This window comes from Empidonax traillii, unplaced genomic scaffold (genome assembly GCF_003031625.1).
Source record: "Empidonax traillii isolate 1590-97213 ecotype Southwest subspecies unplaced genomic scaffold, ASM303162v1 scaffold68:size1967880, whole genome shotgun sequence".
NCBI lineage: Eukaryota > Metazoa > Chordata > Aves > Passeriformes > Tyrannidae > Empidonax > Empidonax traillii.
In genome coordinates, this window is record NW_020955261.1 from 2,823 (window position 1) to 29,002 (window position 26,180).

A 26,180-nucleotide genomic window follows, 5' to 3' on the forward strand; every position below is an offset into this window, starting at 1 on the left:
TAAATATGCGAAAGAGACTGAAGAACGGACTTCTGAAATATTAATAGAGCAGCTGCTGGGGAGCCAGTGTTAGTGCCTCGGGGAGTTAAAAGTTTTCTCCAAAGTCCGTTCAGCGCTTGCGACTTCTTGCTCTGAAGACCGCAAGAACCAGAAGCAAGGCGGATCAGGTATAATCCTCAATGAATTAGTTAGCCTGCGGGGTGGTCCGACCTGCCTGTGCGGACCACTCGGGGTTATAAACGCAGGCTTGAAATCCCGAACTATAAAAGATACCCTTTCCCTGAGGAAAAAACAACGGGACGCGAAGGACTTTCAACAGAGCCTCCCTCACCTGGAGGCGCCGCCGCTCCATCCCATTGGCTACCTTTCGCCCCGCCCCTGGCGCCCCATTGGCTGCTCCGCATTCCCCCGCCCACCCGCGCGCGGCCGGTCCCCTCCGGCACCTGCCAGGGCGCGAGGAGCGACTCCCACCGCCCCCGCCGCACGCGCCGCCCGCGCTCATTGGCGGCATGGCCGGCATGCTGCGCCCGCCCATTGGCCGTTGGGGCGGCCGGCTGTGCCGCGATTGGCCGGCGGGCGGGCGGGGGCGGGGCGCGCCCCGCCGGGAGCCGGGCGGTGTGTTTGGGCTGCGGAGTTGCCGGCGGAGCGGGGTTGGCATCGGGAGCAGCTGCTCTCGCCGCCGCAGCTGGCAGCGCGTACCGGGGAACCGCGCTTGGCGCCTTCGCCCCCCGTCGCGGGGAGCGGGCGCGGGATGGCCGCCTCGGGCGGGATGCGGCGCGGCGCGCTGCGCTGAGCGGGGCGATCCGCGGCCGCCCGGCAGGACCATGCCGTCCGGGAGGGAGCCGGGCGCTCCTTGGCTGCGGGATCCGAGCGGGGCGGCCGCCCCCGCAGCGCCCGGCAGCGCCTGAGCCCGCGTCGCGCCTTCCCCGCGCCCCGCCATGGACGAGCGCTCCAACAGGTGGCTGCTGCCGCCGCTGCTGGCGCTGCTCTTCCTGCTCATCGTCTACCAGTACGTGTCGCCCGCCTGCCCCGGCGCCGCCTGCCCGCGCCGCTCGCCGGCCTCGGCCGCCCGCCGCGGGGGGGGCCCGGCGGAGCAGGAGGAGGAGGAGGAGGCGGCGGCGCTGCCGCGGCTGGCGGCCAAGTTCCCGTTCGCACGGGGGGAGCTGTGCCGGCGGGTGCGGTTCGACATGCGGGGCCGCGACGTGATCGTCTTCCTCCACATCCAGAAGACGGGCGGCACCACCTTCGGGCGGCACCTGGTGCGCAACATCCACCTGGAGCAGCCCTGCTACTGCCGGGCCGGGCAGAAGAAGTGCGCCTGCCACCGCCCGGGCGGCGACAAGGACACCTGGCTCTTCTCCCGCTTCTCCACCGGCTGGAGCTGCGGGCTGCACGCCGACTGGACCGAGCTCACCAGCTGCGTGCCCGCCGCCATGGAGCGCCGCGGATGCGCCGGCAACCGCACCCTCAGGTCAGTGAGTGTCTGATTTCCAGGTGCTCGAAATCACATCCCGCCTTTCCCAGTGCCGTGGGAAGGCGCGCTGTCAGCGGGTCCCGCTCCCCGGCAGTTGGGCGAGAATTGGCCGCCGCCGTCGTTGTTCAGAAGCAAACGGTGGGGAGACGAAGGCTTACATTTTGGCGGAGGTTCTGGTTTGGGGTTTGGGTTGTTGCCCTCCGTGTGTGTTACCTGTCGTGCTTTCGCTTCGCCACAGGTTTGTGCGGATTCCACGCAGCGCGCGTGCATCTGCGTTTTGTACAGATCAGCGAGAGAACTCCTGTCTATTCTCCTGTCTATTTCTCCTTTAGAAAGTTGTTTTAAACAAAACGCTACGCTCTTGTGCAGTAAGTAGAGTGCCTCTGCAGAATCTGATAGATCGTTGCAGCTGCTGAATCATGTAACTACGGGAGTTTGAAGTATCCAGAAGCCCTTAAACTCTCTTTCCCCCGTGTTTCTTCTTGGCAGATAGGCTGGTTCTCTGCTTCCCGCGGTGCACTGACCGCTCGCTGTACGGGCAAGCTCAGAGTAAGGCGACCATGTGTGCCAGGCTCTGTGCAGGGAACGCAGTCCTAGCGAAAATTTCACTGTTAGTTCCCTTTGATGATCTAATGGCAGTGGAAAACGGAATTTTGTGTGCATGCTGCCTCTCTCCGTATTGTTTCTGTTGAGTCTTGTGAAAGGTCTTGTCTGTTTTAAACGTGGAATAACTTCAGATGGGTGATTCTTCTAGATAAGAGATAGCTCTGGGTGATTCATTAAGTTTGGACTTGGTTCTGGTTTGTTTACCATTCAATCAGATTTCTCAGGCTAGTATTAGATCCTGTCTTTATTTGTATGATAGATTTTGAACATGTGTATTAAGGAGTTATGAGCTGAATTTGCTCTTAAACCTCTGCACTTTAATAATTGTAATTTCAAGTTTATAAAATGTGTAGGAAAATACAGGAAAAATACCTTTTTAAAAAGTAAAAAGATACCTTATATTCTTTCATTTTAGTATCCATCTTGATTTTACAAGTCCACAAACTTTAAATCTTCAGTAGAACTACTCACATGTTTTGTATCTTATAATTTAAAAACATGTACAGTCCATGAAATACATGGCCACATTTTCACAGGGCTTATTCATTGAGACAGTAGAGTTGATTATTGTTGTTGTTGAAAAATTTGAAGATTATTTGATGTGATCATCAAAGGCCCTCCCATACTGCAAAGCTAGTCATATTTGGAAAGACTCCAGTCAGGATAATTTGAATTTATTGTGGATGGTTGTGGACTTGGACTGTACTTGCAGAATACTGTTAAGGTAATTCATACAATTTTATGGAACACTAATATAGCTGAAGATGAAGTGTATGTGTTTGTGTGCTAATGGAAGAGAAATGCTGTGAATGCCTTCAAGGACAAAATAACGTATTGGTAGCTGTACAGCTTTAAGGAATATTCGGGAAACTTGTAATGTAGAACGGGGGGGGGGGGGAGAAAGAGTAATGCTTGTAAAAATGCTTGAAAACACATAATCTGCCACTTAAGTCCACTTTTTCTCTCTTGTGACGAATACTAGTAGGTAAACAGTTGAATCCTGAATTCAATTGCAGAGACTACACGTGGACACTAAAATCAGAGTGGTAGTTTCAGTACTAATAATTAAAAACATGATTGTTTTTAATTAACTAAATATAACTAAAACTAGTTATTTAGTGGATGGTTAGTAATTATTTTGATTTAAGAAAGATGTGTAGTGATATTTCACCACTACAGGTGAATGGTGTTTTCTTAACTTTTTTTGGTTACTGTTTTCATAGTTTGTTTTTTTATGTTTGTTTAGTTAGTGATTTGGTTACTGTAATATTGCACTTCTTGATTTGTCTTTACTTATATGAGTAAAGTAAAATTATTTGTTTCATTGTTCTAATACTTGTTCATTCCTGTATTATATCCTGTGCTAGGCAGACACCTTTACAATTTCCCCTTTGTTTCCTCATTATGATGATGTAGCTTGAATTCAGCTTTTCAAGGAGCTCTAAAAGGAATCAAATAGCCCTGAAGTATGGATTGTCTCTGCTGTGAATGCCTTTGCTTCTGGTGAAGTTGGAATCAAGCCCAAACTACTTTGCTGTACTATTAGAGGCGTGCATCTAAGTCTTTTTTTTTAATGTCTGAATGGTGAATTGAGGAGACTGTATGCCTACTAGCATATGAGTCTAACATAAAGCATACTGATCATTTTTAAGTCATCCTTTAAAGCTTCTGAATGTATTTGAGACATTACACTTCATTAAATAGCTCAACTTTTCTCTGCTGCCTTCCAGCTGTGGTGTCAGAAGATTAGGCTCAATTGGTTTAATACATTGCAATGGATTTTATTTATGGCTAGTGGGACAAACCATTTTATGAATTTGGTACCAATGTGTTTGATTTCTTGTGCCATGTATTTGATGCAGGGAAGATGTTAAGTGTGTTTTAGAACTTTGTTTGTTTCTCCACATAGCAAGTGTTAGTATAATCTGTTCTTTCAGATCTCTGTATATGTGGTCTTTTATTACATAGAGGGAATAAAAAATTTATAGTGTATATCTGCTCATTCTGAAAATTTATTTCTTAGATGGCTGGTAATATTACAAGTTAGATTAAGTCCTACCTTTTAACACAGATCTTCAGAAGATTTCATGAGGAAACTATAATTAGAATTCACGGGGGAAGGGGCTAGCTGGTAGGGAAAGGAGTGACTGGATAATGGTCCTAAAGGTCCTAGAAGACATGTGAAGCACACCCTGGGTCTTTGTCTTTCATGGACAGTGCGTTTAAAGGTGTTTTACTTCTTAAATCTCATTAGGCTTTTGAAGAGAATTTGTCTTAGTTTTTTCTGTTTCTAATGTTGGAGTTTTGAAGTCTCGAGACTCAAACAGGAATGTGGGGCAGAAATTGCTGCTGTGGTCCAAAAATTTGAACTTCTCTAAGCCCATGTGCAAGCGTGGACTTTTTGTGTGACTTAATGGTATGGTGTGACTTCTCCAGCTTAGGCCTTTCAATATGAAGAGTTGGCCGTTGTCAATGTATTGGATGCTCTCGTGAAGGGTTTTTTGTTTAAAAGCAAAGTAGTTCTTTTGAATGACATTACTTCAAAAAATTACCAAACCAAAACAACAACTGTAGAATTTACTTCTTCAAATATTTGCATATGTTTTAATTTTCAGTATGTTAGATGTTCTGCTGAAATACCTGCTCAAGTGTTTACGGGGCCAGGCTATAAGTTTTTCATACTAATGTGTAGTGTTCACTTTTAGGAAAGTTGCTATGTGGATAGCGATGATATTGAGAAGGGTGTGCAGCTGATGCAGTTTTGAATTAAATTCTTATTAGTGTAGTTTTTAGATCAACATTGTAAATAATATTATTAAAGCAGTGAGACTTTTCCTATGTAGATGCAGTTATGTCCATATGGAAGTTCTTGCATCAGTAGCATAATCCATTCCTTCCCCACCCCTTGCCATTTAACAGAATGGCTGTTAGCGCAGAAAGTAACTGAGACTGGCATGGAATCCTTCCCCCCCCCCCCTCTATTTTTAAGAAATGGTCTATTGTGTATTTGCTTTGCCCTCCCCTCTCTGGAAGTCGCTGAAGTTGGTGATTCTTGTGTTCAGCTCAACCTCTGGAACTAGTCTTTCCTTCAGCAGTGCCGAGAAGCTGAGACTGTGGAGTCTTAGCCAGCATTGCTTGAGAAAAGAAAGGGAAGAGAAATGTTGTTAAGACATCTAACCTGGGGTGCCAGGGAAGAGTTGGTGTCAGTTCTGAGGGATATTAGACTGTCTCTGTAGACAGTGGGGAGAAACAGAATAATACAGGCAGTCTTTTGGAGTGTCTAAGACATGTCTGAGACCTGCTGAATTGTCGTCTGGAGGGGCAGTTCTTCCATTCACTGATAGCAAGGAAAGACTAAAATTGTGAATTGGGACTTGATGTCTAAAACTAGATGAGAAGAGTTCCACATCTAATATTGCAGAGACGTTGTCCAAACTGATTGTCTGCTTCTGTTAGGTTGCCAGGTAAAACTTGATGTGTGAGGTAGCACTTGCTTTGCCTCTCTGATCTATGTATGAGGGATTGAGAGGAGTCCTGATCAAGGCACATTTTCTCCCTTGCTGATGTACCTGCAATATAATTAATAATTATTCATTATTATGAATTACAAGTTTGATTAAACTAGGAAGGCAATCTTTTAAACACTTGAAAGAACACTGTATTGGAAGTGTTGTCTAATTTTCTGATATGAAACAGTGAAAACACTTGAATTGTGTAAACCCTATAAGCTTTATTGTCTATGCAGTTTAGTCTTCAAAACTATTGATTTTCATTAATTTGCTTCCATTATACTCTCCATTTCCTTGTGTCTGTTTAACTTACTGTGTGCTCCATTATTCTGTGGAAGTGTACATCAACATAAACCCATGAGTCATGGAATGAAGAGAGTTGAATAGAAACTGTCAGTAGGATTCCTTTTTTTTCTTATGCAGTCCTTTATTTGACTAATGAGTATTTTTAAACCTCTAGCAATAACAGAGCATAAGATGAACTCTAATCTTTGCAGCTATGATAACTATGATCATCACAAAAATGTAAGAGTGCTAATTGAAAATTAGGACTAGGCTGAAAATCCAGTTCACTCTATATTTATTGAAGGCCATTCTTTGTTTCCTCCTCTTCTGTGTCAGTTGTTTTCTTGAAAAGTGATGCTCTACTGCGAGTACAGTACCAAGTGGACCAAAAAAGGTTATTTTGCTTATTCTGGAAGTTGTGTTTGTGGCTGTACACTTCACTGATGTTTGCCATTTCACAATTGCCTGACATTGACTGTCAGCTTGGGATTTAGACATTATTCATTTTCTTTAAAGACTACTACTTATATTTCCATTGTCCAGTGGATTTAATTTGTCTTCTGTCAATGTCTTTATTTGCAAAATTGATTTAATTTTTCTGTCCTTCCTAGCTTTTCATCATTGGTGTATTTAATAAATGTGTTTTGTATTCAGCATCCACATTGTTGATGCAAATATTGAATAGAATGAAATCCCTTTGTAATAAACTTTTTGTTTAATATATCTCTCAGTATTGCTTTGCTGGGAGTTCTGCCCCTGCCACATGATTTTTTTTTTTTTCTAGGCTGTGTTTTTCTGGCTTATGTTACTAATTGGAGATCCTGTCCAAAGTAATAATTTCTTTTTTTTTTGAAAAGCATTTTATTTTTAATGTCCCTATTTGAAGTCAATTACTGTATTTTAGAGGGAAATTAGACTGATATGATCCAAGTTGAGACAGTAACACTGTCTACTAGTCTTCTCTTCTATGCGTTTAAAGACAACTTGTCTAGAGCTTGTGGCAACAGCTTGCTACTCTTCTTAACTACTTTTTGTACTGTGTCGCCTGTGAGGTTTCCCTTGGCCAGAGTAGCAGACAAAATGATTGCTGTGCATAGAACTTTTTGCCATCAGCATTGTCACAGCTCTGGAAAATTTTTCAAGGATAAGTCTTGTCTTCAGACTTTTGAAGCTATTGCAGTAAATCTCAGCAGGTTACCTACAAAAATAACTAGAACTCATGTTTTGCTGTTAATTGCTAGTAATGTTAAAACAGCGGTTAGCATTATTTCAGTCAGAGATGGATTGTTCTTATTCACCCATCATTGTAATCTGCAGATAACTGGAACTGACTAAGTTTTGAGTCAGGGAGGTGCATATTATGAAAATGATTACCTGAGCAGCAGTTCTTCTAGTTATCTGGAAGAGAATTTAGTGATTTGCCCAAGAAATTTTGGCTGCTTCTGGTATTTCATTCTGGAAAATAGACTGTCTAATAAGATTTTCTGTAAAATGAAGGAGCTGTTCTCTTCTTTGTGCAGGAGCCAGACAGAGAAATCCTGTGGGAGAAAAAAGAGTGGAAGTGTCAGGAGTATCCCCTAAGACTGTATAGTGCTGTAAGACATATCAGCTGTCATAACTTTCTCGTGTTACTAAGATGTTTTTTAATTTATATTAACTAGCTGCCTAATTTAGAATAATTTCCAATCCTCTTGAGTAGGATATTGCTTAAATTCTTACACAGCATTAGGGTATATATTGATTTGAGGTGGAATGGGAAAAGTTACAGTGTGAGTGGGAAAACATGCTATGTAATGCCATTACACTGATAGAGATGAAATCTGTAGACCCCGCCAATGGCAAAAATAGGGATAAAATTGTGAGCTTACTCATGGGTTATTTTTTTTAGAACTCTGTGGAGAAGGAATAAATCTCTGCCAGCTCAGCTCTAGTGATCACAGAGAAGCTGAATGGAAAGTGCAGAGATGTGGTTGAAATGAATGATTTCTCCCTTCAGGTGTGTTGACAGTTTTCATGTGTTACTTTCCAAGTCAGCAAGAGTAAAGCATTTCTTTGCAGAGTTTGGTGCAGCCAAGGCAGTGGATTGAGCTTATATATAATGTAAGGACTCTGCTGCTGTCTGTGCGGAATCAGACCTAATGAAAGCAAGGGAAAGCCTGTATTCTTTAATGTATGTGGTATTGCATTCAATTTGCTCCCTATTCTCTGCAAGTATTTATAACCCAAACTTCTAATGCTACATTGGATGTCTTAATGTTCCCAGTTGCCTCAGAAAGGTAACTTGAAGTCCCTTCGAAGTTCTGTTACTGATGAATAAAGTTTTTCAAACACTGTGTAGGAGGCTGATTGTATGAATTAAGAGTCTGATTTGGACTGTCATTGAAATACAATGATTCAGCCTTGAAACAACTACTATAATGGGGGGGGAAATTATCAACAGAACTATTTTGGGATTTTATTCAAGATGGTGTGAATCTTCTTTCAGGGAAAATTCTAGAGGGGCAAAATGATCCACTCTTGAAGTACTTGTGGTCTGTTACATGATCAGTGCTCAAGATCTCAATATGTATTGACCAAGAAAGTATAAAATGTATTCTTGTAAGGATAGGGCTAATTATTTTCAGTCTCTAAGGTCTTCAGTTCAGTTGTGAAGTTTACTGTTAAGTGGCCTCATATACGCTTCTGCAAAGATCTGGAGTTTGGCCCACAGCGTAAAGTCATCTAAGAAAAAGGAGGGAGAGGGGGATTGTCTTTTAGTTAATGGTTTAAACTTAATGTCTTAACCCCCATTTTTTTTTCTTTAAAAATTAGTAATCTGTTAGAAAAGGGTTGATATAAAGGGGATTTCAGACAGAAGTGTTGTGTTAGTATAGTTCTGTCAGTTGTGAAAGTGACAGAATCATGCAGGTTGAACTGTGGCTGAGTGTCTACAAACTGATAGAGATGCCAAACATACTGGCATAGTAGTGGGGGAACTTTGAATGTCATATGAAGAATAATACTGGGATGGGGAAAACAATGAACAGATGAAACTTCAGTTTCCAAAGGATGGAACAAACCATATTCATAATTGACTTGAGAGTATACTTACCAGTTCTGTGCATTAACTTGATTTGATGAAAGTCTGGCCTCATGGTTCCTGGTGCTGTTTAGTATTAGAAGGAAATGGCCCCTTCAGGATGTATGTGGAGGAGCTGAACATCTTTCAGACCAGTTACCTTTCTGCAAGCAAGTTAACTTGAAAGGGAGATAAGTGAAAAAAGGAGGCGCGCTTCACAAAGCACTAATAAAAAATATTTTTTTTAAATTTTCGTTGAAATTCTAAAAATATCAATGTAAAGAACTTGCTGACTTCCAGATTTCCATTTGTAAGACTTGCCCTTTTAAATGTATATTAAATGAAATTTTAGAGGTAGTCTTTTAGGGAAAAGCCTAATTTTTTAACTTAACCAAGTAGTAGCATTTATAACTTGTTCTGTGAGCTGGATTTTGTTTAAGTAGCAAGTATGTTTGTATCTTGGTGTTTGTGTATTTTCACACTTGGAAGTGTCTACTTCCAATTTTTAACTTTAATTCCACGTGTCTTTACACACAGGCTATGGCTGAGAATGTGGGGGTAGGTGGAATAGCAATTGATGGTGTTTGCTTTCCCCCAAGAAAGAGGAGAAGCAGAGTAGGAATAAGCTGTGAACCTCAAGTGAGAGTGAAGTCTGGCAGAGGGCAGAAGAAAGCAGGGAGCAGAAACAATGCTACAGTCTTGCAATGTCAAGGAAGAATCAAAATGATGCAATTTGCAAGTTCATTTTTTTCCCCAAATAAAACAGGTTTAGGGTTTAAAGCTCTCCATATGTTCTTTCATACTTACTAGAAGAGAAAAATACAGATATAATGAGTAATCTAAGTACTAGCTAGTTTGAGCTCCTGCCTTCCACAGGTATTTTCTTTCTCTAGGTTTCTCAAGTCAGATAAGTGTTTCAATAAGAGAACCAAATGTTAAATTAAGCATCTTCAGCTCCAACACTATAAATCTCTAATAGCGGAGTTCTCAGGTATTGTTTTCATCCTTTAACTAGACCTTAATTTTTAGTGATGGAAGTAGGACCATTATTTTCCAAGAAGTTTCCGATATGAGTGATGAATAACTTTTATAACTGTAAAACCTTTGTTTTCGTGCCAGAAAAGCCTCTGTCAGGCTGAAACTCTATAATTTCTGTTGCTGACTTAACAAGGTTCAGATGGGAAGAGTAACTTTATGAAATATTTTCTTATTTTCTACTACTAGTAATTTGGATTTATTATAGAATCCTGTAAGAAGGGACCTCTGGCAGTCATTTAGCTCATAGCCTTGCTTAAAAGTCAGTCCAACTGGAGCAGGTTGCTCTGGGCTTTGCCCAGACACTTTGAATAACTCTGGGGTGGAGATGCTATGGTGTATCTGAGCAACCTCTCTAGTGTTTTGTCACTCGCATAGGGAAAGAGCTTTTCTTCTCAACTAGCAGAAATGTTCCATTTTCCAAATTGTGTTAATTTTTTCCTGTCTTATTGTTGTGTGCATCTAAAAAGAGTCTGGTTATGGCTTCTCTATAGAGACTATTTGAAGGTCTATCCAGATGCTGCTCACCAGTGCTGAACTGAGGAGTGTGGGGAAATCACTTCCCCCAACCCGCTTAGCAGCTCCTGCCAACATAGCCTGAGTACTTGGTTAGCCTGCTACACTTCCAAAGGGTTATTGTTGTCAGTTATTCAATATAGTGTCCACCAGGAACCCCAGATCTATTTCTGCAGAACTGTGTCCTAGCCACTCCATGCCCAATGTGTCTTCTGTGTTCTTACTTTACCTCAGGTGCAAATTTTTTCTTTTACTTAGAATCATAGAATCGTACAATGGTTTGGGTTGAAAGGTACGTTAAAGATCATATAGTTCCAACCCCTCTGCTGTAGGCAGGGACACCTTTCACTAGACCAGGTTGCTCAATGCCTCATCCAACCTGGCCTTGAACACTTCCAGGGATGGGTGTTCCACAGCTTCTCTGCCCCACCACTCTCACAGTTAAACCATTTACCTTGGTTGATCTTCGTGAGTTTCCCATCAATGCAGTTCTCTTGCCTCCTGAAGTTGCTCAAAATATAAGCACCGCTCTCTGGAGTATTGATCTCTTTCTCCAGTGTGGGGTTGCCCCTGAACCTGCTGAGACCAGATTCTGGCCCACCATTCAGGTCATTAATACAGACCTTTAAACAGCATTGGCATCATTGCCCCAGTTATTGAGTGACACCACAAGTAATCAGCCACCAGCTGGATTTTCTATAGCATGCCAACACCTATTCCCTGTCTTACCAGTATGGCAAAGCCTTTGCTGATGTCAATGCAAACAACATCCACTACTCCAGGGAAATTTTCTCAATTACCTTTCTGGGGAAGCAGATGAAACTCATAAGCCTGTAGCTCCTTGAATCCTTCTTGAAGGTAAGTGTGTGGTTTGCTTTTTATTTATGGAAAGCGGGAAGAAAGATTACAATGGAGAAGATGCTGCAGCATCAGAAGGTGCTGCTGTAGATATTTTACCTGCTCTCTCCTCAATTTAAGAATTCCTTGAGTAGGATCAGAAACTATGATTATTAAATAAAGACTATATGCAATGATTTTCTTTCACTGTGAACATTATGTTAATTTGTCAAAAGAAACAACTTATTACCAGCAATAACCTTTTTAATGTGCTATGATACATCCGTGACATCCAGTGTAAAGTTGGCCTCAGGCATGTGTTACAAATATGTTCCTTTGTACATGTCTTATAAAACTGGGATGGTATGCTTTTTTGGTGCCTGGAAGAGTCTACTTTTTCTTATTAAACTGAGTTTGGTAGGTAAAACAGAACTCAAATAGCAATTCTGTAAGTAAGAGGCAGTCACATATTTGTCTTTTAATTTTTTTATTTCAGGGTGTGTTGAGTCAACTGCTTCAATTCAAATTATTTTTATCCATAAAGCTAGCATTTTTATAGTTTCCAAATTCATATTGCAGACAGTGCTCTCCAGAACTCTTTAACTTTTATCTACAGTGCTAATGTTATTAAACTGTTCACAGTTAAATTATAGGGTAAAACTTTGTCATGTGCTAACATGAGATAACTTCCCAGAGTTTGTAATGAAAGAATGTAACTGCTTTGCCATTCTTTTTCGTATTTCAGAGTTGAGTTACTGGATTGAATTTTCAGTATATCTAAGATTCTATTGTGCAAGTCTCAAAGCTTCTGTATAAAATCTTCTGTAGGCAAAGACAGAATCCAGGAAAAAAACGAGCAAATATACAGTCAAAGAACTGGTGCTTATGCCTTTACATTTCTTATAAGTGGACTATAAATGCTTTAAAATGCTAAGCAGGAAAAATTCAGAAGATGTGATCTCAATTTGTGTGTGTATTTATTTTTACTACTAAACATTTTGGTTTTGTGAAGGGAAGGTTTCAAGTCCCCATTTTACACTTGTGTCACAAGCTTCAGCTCAACTGTAGTAAAGTGGTCATGCCTTTTTGTCAAGCTTTTAAAGCCTGAAAATGCCTATTGAAATGTTTTCCTCCAAATACAGAATGTAGCTGCCTAAATGAAAGGAGTAGCTGAAACTATTCTTCCTGAAGAGCCCAGGCCCTCTGTAACACAGTACCTTCCACAACAAAGTCTTTATTTTGGTCTCCAGTCTCCTGCATCTCTTGTCCAAAGCTGACAGTCCAACGACCATGGAAATGCATGTTGAGTTTTGCAGCACTGCCTTTGACTTGTGCAGGTTATTTTTTATCAGGGTATATCTCTTTTCATTTTTATTAAATTGCCAGATATCTGACAATAAGATAAAGAATACTATTGTGATATGGGTCAGTACCAGGCATCTAAATGACTGCTGGGACTTGCTACAGAGCAATAGTAAAACTGATGGACTGTATCTGACTAAAGGATTGACTGGGAAGCATAAACGTGGCCACACAGAACTGTGGCTTTGATTAGGAGAGCGATGGGGATGATAGAATATTAAAGTTCTTGTTTCATGCTCTGCTACTTGTATTCCAGTCCATTATCACGTAGTTTCTATGGAAATATTAAATAAACCCAAACAAAAACAAAAAATGAAATTATTTGGGAAATATTCATAGCAAGAAGGTGACTGTAGTTGCATTGATATTTTAAACAAAATTGCAAGTTGTGTATCATTTCAGGAAGTAAGCTTAGTACTGTATGACTAGAGGATTTTTAATTTGTGCCACATGTATGGATAACAGAAGAGCTTAAAAGTACACATGAAAAAAAGAAAGGTTTCTTTTCCACAATCACATTTTTTTCTCTAAAGATGCCTCCTATTTCTTGTATTATCCAGGTTACATCCTACACTTTTGATTTACCTTCTTGTCAGCCTGATGTTGCCCACTATCCCACATTGCTGTCCTTGATATCTTGCCAGCTTTTTTGCCTTCGTTTTATATGTTTTTCTCGTGTGACTCACGTGGCCTTTGCGGTGTATCTGCTTGCTTTGCATGCAGAATGAGTTGATTAGAGTGGTGCTCATCTCAGTTTGGCAGCTGCAGGCTTGAATCATTCTGCTCTTGAGCTTGTCTGCCCTGCTGAAGTTCGAAGGGGCTTTTAACTGTTTGGCTTTGCAAGAGCTAGCAGAATTGACCTGTTTAATCTATCCTAAATTCTTTGTTTTATTGTTCTCTCTGTTCCTAGTGGTACACAGAAACCAATAAGGAAAAATAATTGCTCTTTTCCCCCCAACCTGAACAGACAGGGGACAGAAAAGATGCATTTCTGCGTAACTGTGTGTTTCTGTCTGTTCCCTTAAGCTGCTGCTCAGAGGGCTTTTATAATTGCTTCCCTTGGATTTGTGTTGTTTCTCCCAGGATAAAGTATTAAATGATTGCAAGTTGTCTCAATAGCATATGCCTCAATCTTTTACTTTTATAATGTCTTGGAGAAGAAATTATTTGAAATTAGTGTTGACAGAGTTGGCAGAAAATTTTCCTGTTTTACCATTAGCTGTTGGACAGTAGTACTGAACCCCAGCTCTTCAGTGTGGGCCCCCAGTTTCATCCTAAATCAAGGAGAACTCGAGTCCTTCCCAGCAGGTGAAGGAAGGTAGATAGGTCCTGGCTTTGTCCCCCTGCCACAGAGGCAAAGGAGGAAGGTGGCTAGTGCTTCTGGAACCTGGGAAGGAAAGGTGATGGTTTGATGTGAGTAGAAATGTATGTAGTGAAGAGGAGAACTTGTGTACAAGTAGAGAGGGAGATACCCCTGGGGTACACAGAAGAAAAAGTGATTTCATCATAGAAGCAATAAGCAAGGAAATCCAAATAGAACATCTGTTTTCATCAAGACATAGGAATGCACATAGCTCTATCAAGCCAATTTTCAGCAGGTGTTTTGGCTCTGCAGTGGCTTGTTCAATTTCACTAGTCAAACTTTTAATATTCTAATTTTTTGAGAGCTAATTTTAAGAAGTTATCTTTGCTTTCTTGTTATTTTTAATAAAAATTTGTTTGCTTTCTACTTCTTGAATCCGCATTTAGTATCTGAATTCTGGTTTTTTGTTTCCCTATAATCATGGGTTAGAAATTAAGAGAAACAGCAGCTCATAAAAAGCAAAAACATATAATGCCAAGACCTAGAGCCGCATGAGCAATGTGGTGTGTAAATGCACATAAGCTGACTTTATTATGTGATTGTTCTTTTCCCCTTTGTTCTCTTTGGGGCCCTTTTATTCTCTTCTGGCCTCCTAGTTGTATTACTCCCTGGTCAGCCTGGTGCCTGCATGGTAGTGGCAGTGGCTGCAGCGATGATTGATGTGGGGACTAAGTTGGCAGACACAGTTAGTGAGTATTTCATGGAGCAGTTAGTCTGCAAACCTGAAGAGGGAGAAGCAGTTTTGTATGTGATTCTGACCATTGTGTGCAGAATCTGGTTCAAAGTGTTACTGTTGTTCTGTAAAATGTATTTACATCTCTTAAAAGATTGTCTACTTCTGTCTCTGAAAATCACCTGCTTTTTTGTTTGTTTGTTTGTTTGTTTTTTTTTTTTTTTTTTGTTAAAGAAAATGAAATAAAAAAACATATTGAAGACAATTTATAAAATTAAAATCCTTGCACGACGCGTGGGAACTACTTACAAATACCATAAGGCAGTCTTGGAGAAAATGCATGCCCTCACTGAAGACAGTAAGTCCAAAAAGGAACTGGTGTGGCATAGCTAAACAGCAGGGTAAGAGGTGGTTACTCAAAGTAGTTTTCACCATTTTTTAAAAGTTCAAGTTTTGTCTGCAACAGCAAAATACAAAAGTTCATAAATTCTGACATGATAATGGAAGAATGCAGTACAGCTAAGAAAGAAGTTTGAGGACCAATTCGCGGGAGGTATAAAATTAATCTTCTTGAAATGTGTTGTGAACAAGAAGCCTGTTAGAGAGTGCGTAGGGCTAATAGGTGATGTCTCCTTGTATCCCCTGGAAATAAAGCTCTATCAAAAAAGAAGCTGTTGTTTTAATTCTCATATCTGTGTTCATTTTTAAGCTTTGAAGAAGTTCTGAACTGGAACTTTTCATTATGGAGGATATATTAAAGGATCTCTCTTCAAATTGAAGTGTTGACAGAAGCAATTATGGAACAAGTTTAAAAAAAAAAAGCGGGGGGATGAATGGCATAAATGAGATGGTATTTAAAGGTGCCACTTACCAGAACTAGATGGTATTGAAAGGAGCTCAGGAATTGAACCACCAAACTACTACATGTGGATGTGACCTCCTGCTTAGAACTTGGACAATTTGAAAGTAATTTTAAAAACCCATACTACTTAACAATACACTTAACATCTGCAATGGGAAAACTAGGAGATACTATTAGAGGAAATCATCATCATGGCTAGGCTTCGCGAACGAGGATTTGAGAGGGGCTCTACCCACGCTTGCTACAAGCGCGCTGATGGCTAAAAAGGCCAATGCGAGATAGACAAGTCCGGTTGCAGAAGGTACAGCAGAAAGACTCCCCAGGTGATAGAGGAAATAGAATTAGTGGATAGTTGCCTACTACAGCACATTGGATGTGCATGTGGCTTTTGCAATAGGAAGTCATGCCTGAATTATGTTTAGGATCTGGGGAGTAGTCAAAAAGCATGTCTGCGAAGGAAGTTAAGTAATCATAGTCTGTTTCAGATAAACCCAACAACCATATTTATCTTTGTGTGTTTTTTTCCAATCTCAGAACTTTTACTGGTCATAATTTTTGGAAATTTTTCAAATTTTTTCCAATCTCAGAACTTTTACTGGTCATAATTTTTGGAAATTTTGAAAAGTTTTCCAAATGAAAAACTAAAGATTTATTTTTAGATCTTACGCCCTTTTTTTTGCATCATTTAAGTCTCAGTCTACTAGATCTGAAATGCTGCTGTGGGAAGAATCTCTTGAACGTGAAGTTCAGCAGCATTATCTTGTTATTGAAAAACTATTAAATCGGGCTTAACCTTTTTCTTCTGTTTTATTCAGAACAGATTAATGACCTATGCGCTTTTCCAACAGCACAATGCTCTCCATTCCTGTTGATGCTCATGTGATTGTGTTGCAAAGATGTGACTGAAGTTCACAAGTTCATGCTGTAAACTAACTAGCTTTATCTACTGCTCGTGCAGCAATGGTGGTAAGCCAAGGGTCTCAGTGGTGCTTTGCAGTGTGGTCCTTAGGCTGGTTGTAAAAAGTGGTTGTTTTCTCTCTGAACTATGTTGTTAGCCCTGCTCCTGTGACTTTTTCTTATCTTGTTATTGTTAGTTGTGTGTGGTTTTTTTGTTTTTTTTTTTTTTTTTCCTTGTATGGCTGGTGATGAGGCTTTTAACAGTGCTCGTATTATATGCTGAAACCAGGATGTTAGACTTGATAGACCAAAAACCAAGTGAAATTCACTCTTAAAAAATTGAACCATAGGATGACACATCAACAGTTCACACAGTGGTTCCTTTCAAAAAACCACACACATTCATAGAAAGGAGATGGTTTTGATTACTGATTGTTTATGTATTCCTTGTGCTTTGGAGTAGTGGGTTAGATGTGGAATAAGGTGACAATTTAGTTGGAAATGTTGATAGTCAGGAATACCTGAGTTAGGAGAAGTTGGGGATAAAAAGAGTTAAGGATAATGGCATATGTAGAAATATGGAAAACTTCAAGTCAGGAATTCTGATTTTGACATGGGAGTGGTCAGTATATCTCAAGGTCATTTCATGAACATACTTGAGATGGAGTTTATGGAGTGGTTGAGAAAGATGTATTAGTAGTTAAATGGATGAATTAATAATTTTTTTAATGTAGACTTTATTTTTTTCTTCCTTATTTGGGATGAAAATAAAAGGTTTTCTAGGCACCATGATTGAGGAAGCTTACTTCTTGGCTGCAGCAACTTTCTATATCAATAGCATGTTCCCTACCCTGTGACAATTTGTAACTTATGTGAGGGAAGGGATACAAATATAGAATTTAACTTGTACAATATAATTTCATTTTCTCACAGGAACTGGGTCTGACATTGAGGGTCTACACTGAAGGAAGCTGTGTGGTCCTTCCCTGCAAGATACTTCAAATGCCTCTCAAAAATAGGATGAGCTGACAGGACATCCCTAACCATGTGATAGAGTGACTTGTTACTCACTAGTTCATAGCAAGTGTGCTCTAGGTGTTCTGTGTGGCAGAAAAGTAGACAGGCAGAGAAAGTTCTTAAAGTTGACAAACTCCTGGTTTTGCTTAAAACAAGAATATCTAGAGGACCCTTGTTTTAAGAGTGGGTGAGGAAGGATTGGGTGGAGGAAAAAAAAGGACATGGTTGTGTTGCAACCTGATGAGGATTGCAGTGGCGGAATCAGAGCAGATGGAGACAGGGCTGTGGGTGTTTCTGAGAGACTGGGGCCTTTCAGAACTGAAAACTGAGTGGGGAGGGGAAACAGAAGGGTGTGTGTAGCTCAGTGGAATGGAGACTGCTGGAGGTTTTAAGAGGAGTTTTGAAAAGTGGCTCCAACTTTTTATAGATAAATAGATATTTTTTTTTTTAACCAGCAATTCAATACAAATTGAACTGCCATCCACAGAACAGAGAGGTAGCCTGTTGCTCTTTCCAGCTTTTAAAACTCAGAATAAGGGAGCCTAATACATTTTTCCTGTCTTCAGAAATAACTCAAATCCTTGAACTCTTAGCGGTCACCTATCCAAAACTTGTATTTTAAGAGCCCTTGTAGAACAGTGCTCATTTTGAGAATAATTGATAGAGAAATGGTTTATAAATAACAGAAGTGAAATCCTTGTAACTTTTCAGAATAAAATGCAGACTCTTGAGGCAAGGAGACAGGAGGTTTCTGCATGCCCTAATTTTTTCATGCCCTCTCAGGTACTTGGTTTGTCACATCAGTTTCAAGTTTCTTGGCCATGATTGCCCAAATAGCACTCAAACTCAGACTTACTGAGACACTTGCACTGCAATAGATGGGTTATAAATCCATTGAATCAAAATAATCATCATGGAATACAGTAAACTTTGTGGGAAATTTCTGTGAGCTGCATGTATATGCACCTTTTAATCCTTTCTGTAATGCAAAAGCACTTTTGGCTTGATGAGATGTCGGTATGAAAAGTACTTGCACATAAAAAGATGTGCTTAGATACAGCTGGTGCTGGTAAATCCCTTTCAGCTGAAGTTCTGAATCTGCAAATTCTGACAGCTTTTTATTTAGTGGCAGAGCTGTTAGCACAGGTATATATGGTAGCGATGCTTAGAAATACTACCTGTGAGTTCTTAAATATGTATAAAGCAAAGAAATCCTTTACCTTCATTTGGCATTTTTAAGATAAACCACACTGGATCTTGAATGTGTAATTGTAAATCTTTGACTGTAAGGCTTTTTAAAAAATGATGGATTTTTTTTTTCCTCAGAAATGTGGTCCAATCTTGTGGGACCCTGAATCAAACTTTGCATTTAGGTGGAATTACTTCCTATATGCATCCACATCTTCATTTTTATATTGAGCATAAAGACCAAACTTTTCAATCCCTGAAACTGAGGACAGTATTAAAACACAACAAATCTGACCAGGATAAACCCAGGAAAATCTCAGGGTGAGGGAGAGTTAGTTACAGGGCTGGAAAACAAATTACTGCTTGCTTCACACGTCATTCAAGTTTGTTGGCTTTTCCTTACTGCTTCTTTCAAACTCTGTTCATTCTTACCCCTCAGTGGTTGCCCAGCTTGAGACAATCTACGTTCTCTATCTGGAGATTTTTCCTCAGAGTTCCTGAGAAGATCTCTTTGTTCAGTCTCCTTTTAAGGCTTGACTGTGGTTCTGCTTTCTGAAGCTGTCAGGAGCACTGTCAGTCTTAGCTGCCCTGTAGCTGCCCTACTTGCCATCTGTCCCTGTCTGTCACATGTGTGCTTCTTTTCTGTATTTTTAATGGCTGAGTGCTCAGTGTTTAGGGAAGAAGTCTCCTCTCTTCTCCATCACCACGTCCAAAAACTGCTGGTTTAGTCTTTGTCACATGACATTTTATGAATTACAGGGAGTTTTGTTGTGTACTGTAAAGTGTAACCTCATGAAGTAATGAAGCTATCCAATTATGAAAAGCATGAACATGAATTTGTGTCTTTTTAGCATAATATCAAATGTGGGTTTGCCACGCTTCTATTTTCTTGTGTGCTTGCCCTCAGGTGCTTTTACTAAACCATTAATACTAGCTATTCACTGGAAAATAGTGTTCGTTTACTCTTAGTATTCCCTCACTGACTTCACATTCTTTACAGCTGCTAAGTCACTCTTTTTTTTCTTCTTTGTAGCTTTGATCAGAGCAGTCAGGTGGTCTTTTTTTTTAGAAGAGGTAAGAAGTCTATTGTGGAGAAGAACTTGTTACAAAAAAAAAAAGTCCTTAATATTTTCGAAGTGTGTAGAAAAAAAATTTAAGCTAATGATGCCTTATACATTTTTTTGTTGTTGTTGTTGAATGTAGGTCAAGACTGATTTTGGCCATGTTAAAATAAGAGTGGACTATTATTTTCATATGGGAAGGTGACTGGCTACTCAGTACAAAAAAGGGAGTGGGGATAAAAGACCAAGGTGCTTCTCTACTCCTGCTCTCCAGACACAGCTGTTAATAGTATTGTTTGGTGCTGAGTGTGTCTCCAGCTGAAGTGCCTGCAAGGGAACAGCCAAGGAGGGGCAGATAGGTAAGCAGCTCCACAACTGCAGTGATAGTATAGGGCTTCTTTCTGTTTCCTAGGAATTCACTTTGTTTTATTTCCTTTTTCCACTGCAAGATATGTACTACTGTCATTAGTGACTGTTTTGGATGTAAATAACAATGACATAATGACACTATAAAATCTTTTTATTTTACATTAATAGAAGCAAATTTTTTACATGCAGCTGATGGTGTGAATGTCTAATGCTTCCCCTAATTGCAACAACTGCTCTTCTCCTAAATTTCTTGAGGAACTGATCAAATGTACAATTAACTGATACATTTAGTGGGTGTAAATTACATCATAGCCCACTAGACAAAAATTACATGCACACTTTATTGTGGGACTTGAGGCTTTATTTTATTTAAACTTGAGCATTATTATATTCTTGCAGTTTAGCCTTTCTCTAGGTTATTTGTTGTTCAGTTTTAAAGACACACCTAGGCATCATCTTGGTGGAAGGAGGACTGCAGTTGCCTAGGTATTTTAACATAATTATAGTAGTGTAGATACTTGCTTTGGAGAGAATGGATTTTCAATGCTGACAAGTCAAGAAAAACATTAATTCTGATTGATATGGAATTAAGGGTCATTTATGTTTATAGATATGGGTGAATGAAACTTTGAAGCTCATCTGTTCTAATTTGGGAAATGTGTCGTTTTGTTAATACCAAGCCTGTAGGCATACTATTCCTCCAGCACACACAGAATGTTTTACTTACAATTGCATAAGTGTCCCTTGTGCATGCCTTTGCAATTCAGACACATATGTTGTGCAGTCCTTTCAAATAAAGTATCCTACTCATGCATCTTCTGGCTATTGGATGAAAGGGAAATGGTTTCCTCAAAAGAGAGTGGTTTTATTGATTTGTTTAATTTAATACTTCTTACAAGTAGCAGAGAATACAAATTTCCACTGTTGAGTAAGATTTAAAGTCATAATGTCAGCATCATCCTTGTTTCAGAAGATGGAATGAATGCTTATCTACAGCTTCCCATATTCTTGTGTTGCTGTTGAGAAATGGCAATAAATGGGGTGGTCAGGTCACTGAGCAATCTGAACTGTTTTATTGCTTGTTTCCGCTGATCTCACTGTTTCAGACTGCTTGACTCAAATGCTTCATCTGCAACAAATCATGCTAACTAAGCTTAGACTATGTTTATGCTGTGAAGATTCAGGGACCACTCTCAGATCTCCACAAGTGATACCAGTGAAAGCAAACCTCTTCTCAAACAAAGAAATGTAGAAGTTCCTTAGTTTCTTAGTTTCCTTGATACAATGTGAGGTATACTTTACATTTCTAGTAGAAATCTTCATATAGTGATTCAGAAATAAATTGCCAATTAATCAAAATAACTTACTTCTTTCAAGACAAAGTCTGTTTGTCCCTCTCTTCTTAAAAACCTCGGCTAATTACTTCAGAGATATCACAGAATCATAGGCTTCAGATTGTTTGATAAGTCTTCCAGAACTTTATCCTCTCAGCAGTACAATCTAAAATAACCAGCTAATATGACATTTACAGTTTTCAGGGGGTGTTGAAATCACAGATTTGCACAAATCTGTGTTTTAAGCTGTATTGCTGAGGGGTTAGGTGGCAACTGGCAGTGTTGATTTTCAGTATTTCAGTAAAATGGCTCATGGTTCAGACTTTCTCTGACTTACAGGTGATACTAACAGCAAGACAGTGTTTATTGAATAAGAGTATGCCATATGAGAGACCTATTGCCACTGTTTAAAATCTATTGGAATTTTTCTTATCTGAAATTATGAGTGCTTCAAAATCTACCTAGAATGAAGTTTTGTTAATATTGGCGCCAGAATCTACTGCCCTCTCTCTATCATGGAGATTTCCATAAGTGATAAACGTGGTGAACAGTCAGGGAGCTTTATTCATTTGCATTGGAAGGTGTGCACAATGGTATCTTTTTTGAGTGCTACTGATTTCAAATCGTTTCTTTCAATATTTAATATAATAGTCTAGGTTTAAAATTTTTAAATCTACAACTGTAAAACATGGAACAGTGTTCTGCTAGAATGACATAGCTAAAATGCATATTGGATAAACATGAAATGTTTTACAAAATTTTTCTGTGTGAATCACTGATTATTCATGGGGACATTTGTGAGCTACTGCTCACAGGTCTAGTTGATTTATAATAGCAGTAATTATTTTCCTGTTGTAGAAAATTGTATTAAATATGTTTGATTTATTTTGTAAACTAGCTCTCGGATCACTTTTTTCTATTCTCCGTGGCTGGACAGTATTTATGGAATAGCGCAGGAAATATGTCAGGGTTGAGATACGAGCTTTTCTGTAACTCTAAAGATTATAAAGAACAAAATACTGAACAGTTGTTTGTTGGTTTTGTTGTTGTTGTTTGTTTTTTGTTTTATAATGGAGGGTGAACTGATGTTCATGTCAGTTTACTCTTTTGACCACAAAGAACAGTATTATGGCTTTAAGAGCTAATAATTTTCAGTACAAGTGTTTATAGAAATGAGCAGACATCTTCAGATTTGCACTGAGGTCAGGAAGATTATTTTGTTGAAGATTGGAAGTGAGAGTGAATAGTTACGGCCCTTAAAGATCAGTACTGATTTGCATGGTTCATGTTATGTTTGACCTTTTTTATTACTTATATATCATTGTTTGGCATTACTATGACAGTCAGTTTTATAATATATATTATATGTGCTTGATGACTGCAAGCAGCAATTATGGTTTGAATTTGTAGGTTTAAAAGGTGTTTTGTATTTTGTTTGTATGTGGAATTAATCTCTTACACTTGCAGACTGATAGTAGTCTGTTACACATGACTTTTTATAAGTGTAAGGGCAATTGAGGGATTGAGAGAGGACAGCAGAATATACTTCAGGGGAAAACACTTAACAGAAGAGTCAATCACTTCACAAAAGAAAGTAACTAAATGATCTAAGCATCAAGCAAGGAAGAAAACCCTGCTGTACGAAATCAAAACCAAGGTTGTAATAGCTTGAAGATTAGGGGAGTATAATTCTGGAATTACTAGTTTTTTTTAAGTAACATTTTTTTGAAGTAACTAGAAATTGTGGGCGCCTAACTTCAAACAGTGACTGACTTTCAGAGCTGAAGGCAGGAATCAGCTGTATAAATGTTGCTGATGGGCTTTTTAAGTTTCTTTAAGGTATTCCACCTAGTTCACTAGCTGGTAGTTCTAGTTCCCTTAGGATACACTAGACACTTGCAACTGGCTGGTAGGTGAGATGAAGATGCAGATTTTTCTAGGCCTGCTTTATGTCAGAGCAAAACCTGGAGATCGAGGCAGAGCGGAGTGTTACCTTAGGATGCTTGAAATAGAGCTGGTTGTCTGCATTTAAACTACTGTATCTTATTTAACCTCGAATGCCTTCTAAGAATCATTAGATTGAGTAAAAGTGACTTTGGGTGCCCAGTTAACACACAGTCCGAGTTCACTTTTGAAGTGGTCTTAAATATTAACAGTAGCAGAAAAATAATTCCATCCTCAAAAGTTTGACATAATGAATTTTCTAGGACTGTATTAATTTCTGTTTCTACAAGATGTATATTATTGATACCTAGTGATTTCAAGGTCACATTACACATCCAAGATACTACTGTGTTTTAAAGGCAGACATACCTGAGCATAGAATTCAGAATACCATGTTTTTTTTGCAGAACCTATAGTTAATTTGATGGTTTTTTTTAAATGTTAATAACTTAAATATTTTTTATGTATTTTGGAAAAGTTGAAATATGGCCAGAAGGGAAGAAACTGCCTAAGAGGCAATACTGAGTGTTTCAATATTTTGAAATCAGTTTCTCTGTTTATATCCTAAGTGCCTTACCCATAGAGGCAGCATCTGTCTCTGTGGAGAAACGCAGGCACATTTAGTTGAGTTTTGTGCACATCTGTAAGTACATAAATGTTCCTCAGGCAAAATGCTTGTTTTCCTTTAATGCTTGATCGTTATGGTAGTGTGAATGTTTGCACATATGAATTAATTGAAGCCTAATGCACTCAAACAAGAACTCTTAATAAAATGCTTTTTTTTAAAAATGGGTAACATTTAAAGATTTTTAAAATGAAAAGATAAAATGTTAATAAAAATAGAGTGGAATAATACAATGCTCAGTATTTTTGATGTCTTCCACCTGTTTGCATAGTAATATAATGAATGATGAGATGATTAAAGAAGTTTCTGAATTCATTGTTAATCTATTTTGATGGTAGAAAAGCAACAGTGCTAAATATAAACATTACATTAAATTGACATCAAACAGTTAAGAAATCCCATAATTTGGGTGGTGGGTATGTTTAAAATTCAACCTTTTATACCTTTGTGCGTGGGTAGTGTGATGCAAGTTCCAGTTGCATAATCACTTGTGCATTTCTTTCCCTCCTTAGTCCCCCTTCATTCAGTGAAGAGGATAGATGATAGATGATACTCACTTCCTAAGACAATAATCAATATTTTTTCTTAGCCTAGTTGTTCATTTTGAGCCTCAGGCTCTGTTTACTGTGGGCTATTAACTTCTTCGTGTATTTTTCTGTGGTGTTCATTGCTCTAATGTTTGTGTACCTCACCAAAAAAAAAAAAAAATTCAACACCCTTTTGAGGTCAGGATGATCTGGGATAGAATCACAGAAGCATGAAATGGTTTGGGTTGGAAGGGACCTTCAGAGATCATCTAGTCCAAGCCCCCTGCCTTGGACTTCTACTAGACGAGGTTGTTCAAAGCCTTATTCAACCTGGCCTCGAGTGTTTCCAGGGATGGACCTTCCCACATCGCTGGACAGCCTGTTGCCTTGTGCCACCTGTGGTGTCTTACCACCCTCATGACTTCATATCCGATATAAATCTACTCTCTTGTAGTTTAAAACTGTTACCTCCTGTTCTCTTATTACTGTGTCACTACTGCTGATAAAAACCCTCTCTCCATCTTCCTTAGAAGCCCCCATTTAAGTTTGAAAGCTTGCAGTAAGGTCTCCCTGCAGCATTCTGTTCTCTAGGCTGAACAGCCCCAGCTCTCTCAGCCTTGCTTCATAGAAGAGATGCTCCAACCCTCTGATCACCTGCACAGCCCTCCTCCAAACTCGATCCAACAGATCCATGTTCTGTTGAGAGGCCCAGAGCTGGATGCAGTACCCCAGGTGGAGTCTCAAAAGAGCAGAACAGAGGGGAAGAATCACCTCCCTCAACCTGCTGGGCATGTTTCTTTTTGTGCGGGCCAAGAGACAACTGGTTTTCTGGGCTGCAAGTGCACATTGCTGGCTCATGTCCAGTTTTTATCTGCCAGTATCTCCAAATCCTCTGCAGGACTGTTTACAATCCAATTGCAAGATTAAAGGGAAAAATTACCATGTTTTAGTATTTGACCCCTTACTTTGCAACTTCTGGCTTAGGTTGGCATAGAATGCTGTTTTATTAGCCATCTGGAGAACTGCCAAACTTACCACAGCATCTCTCTTTTTAAGATGCTGTTTTTGATTGCCTCTGTAGTTGCAGACCCACAGGAAAAGATTTAGTCTTTTACTCCAATTAAGCCACAGACAGACATAAAAGAAGAAAAGGTGGGTAAGGAAAAGAACTTATGAACAGGAAGGCAAGAGAAGTAAAAAGCATCAGATTGCATGTTCAGGATCACTGACCCTATTCAACTGTGATTTAACCCTAGGGTGGATCTTCCGTAATCAATGACCAGGGCCAGGCTTCTCTGAAAGTCATGGAAGATGTTCCTAAAGTATACTTATACTTCAGGTACAGGGACTCAGATTTAGGTGTGTACAAGAAAACTTACTGGCAGAACTAAAATATTAGAAACCTTAATAAAGCTCCTCACTGATTTTTATATTTTAACCAACTCCCTTTGTCCAGATTTTGTCCCTAGTCAGATCACTTCTTCCGGCATGCAGTTGGTAAAAAGTTGCTTTGAGCACATTGTGCCAATGCACTTTGGCCTCTGTAGGGCTGGAAGCTACAATTATTGGCATTCCCCTCTCGTATCAGTAGGGTGAGAAACCTTGATATCAAGTTCTGTGACTTTGTGGTTAAAGCAG

The 26,180-nt window shown here is 39.6% G+C and overlaps 1 protein-coding gene across 1 annotated transcript in view; it reads left to right on the top strand.

Annotated features, from left to right (window-relative positions):
* Positions 1-694: 694 nt before the first annotated feature.
* HS6ST3 (heparan sulfate 6-O-sulfotransferase 3) overlaps positions 695-26,180 on the top strand; it is a 291,229-nt gene continuing 265,743 nt past the window's right edge. Inside the window, exon 1 of the mRNA XM_027880318.1 lies at positions 695-1,471. Coding sequence (XP_027736119.1) covers positions 939-1,471 — 533 coding nt within the window. The 5' untranslated portion in view covers positions 695-938. The remainder of the gene's footprint in view (positions 1,472-26,180) is intronic.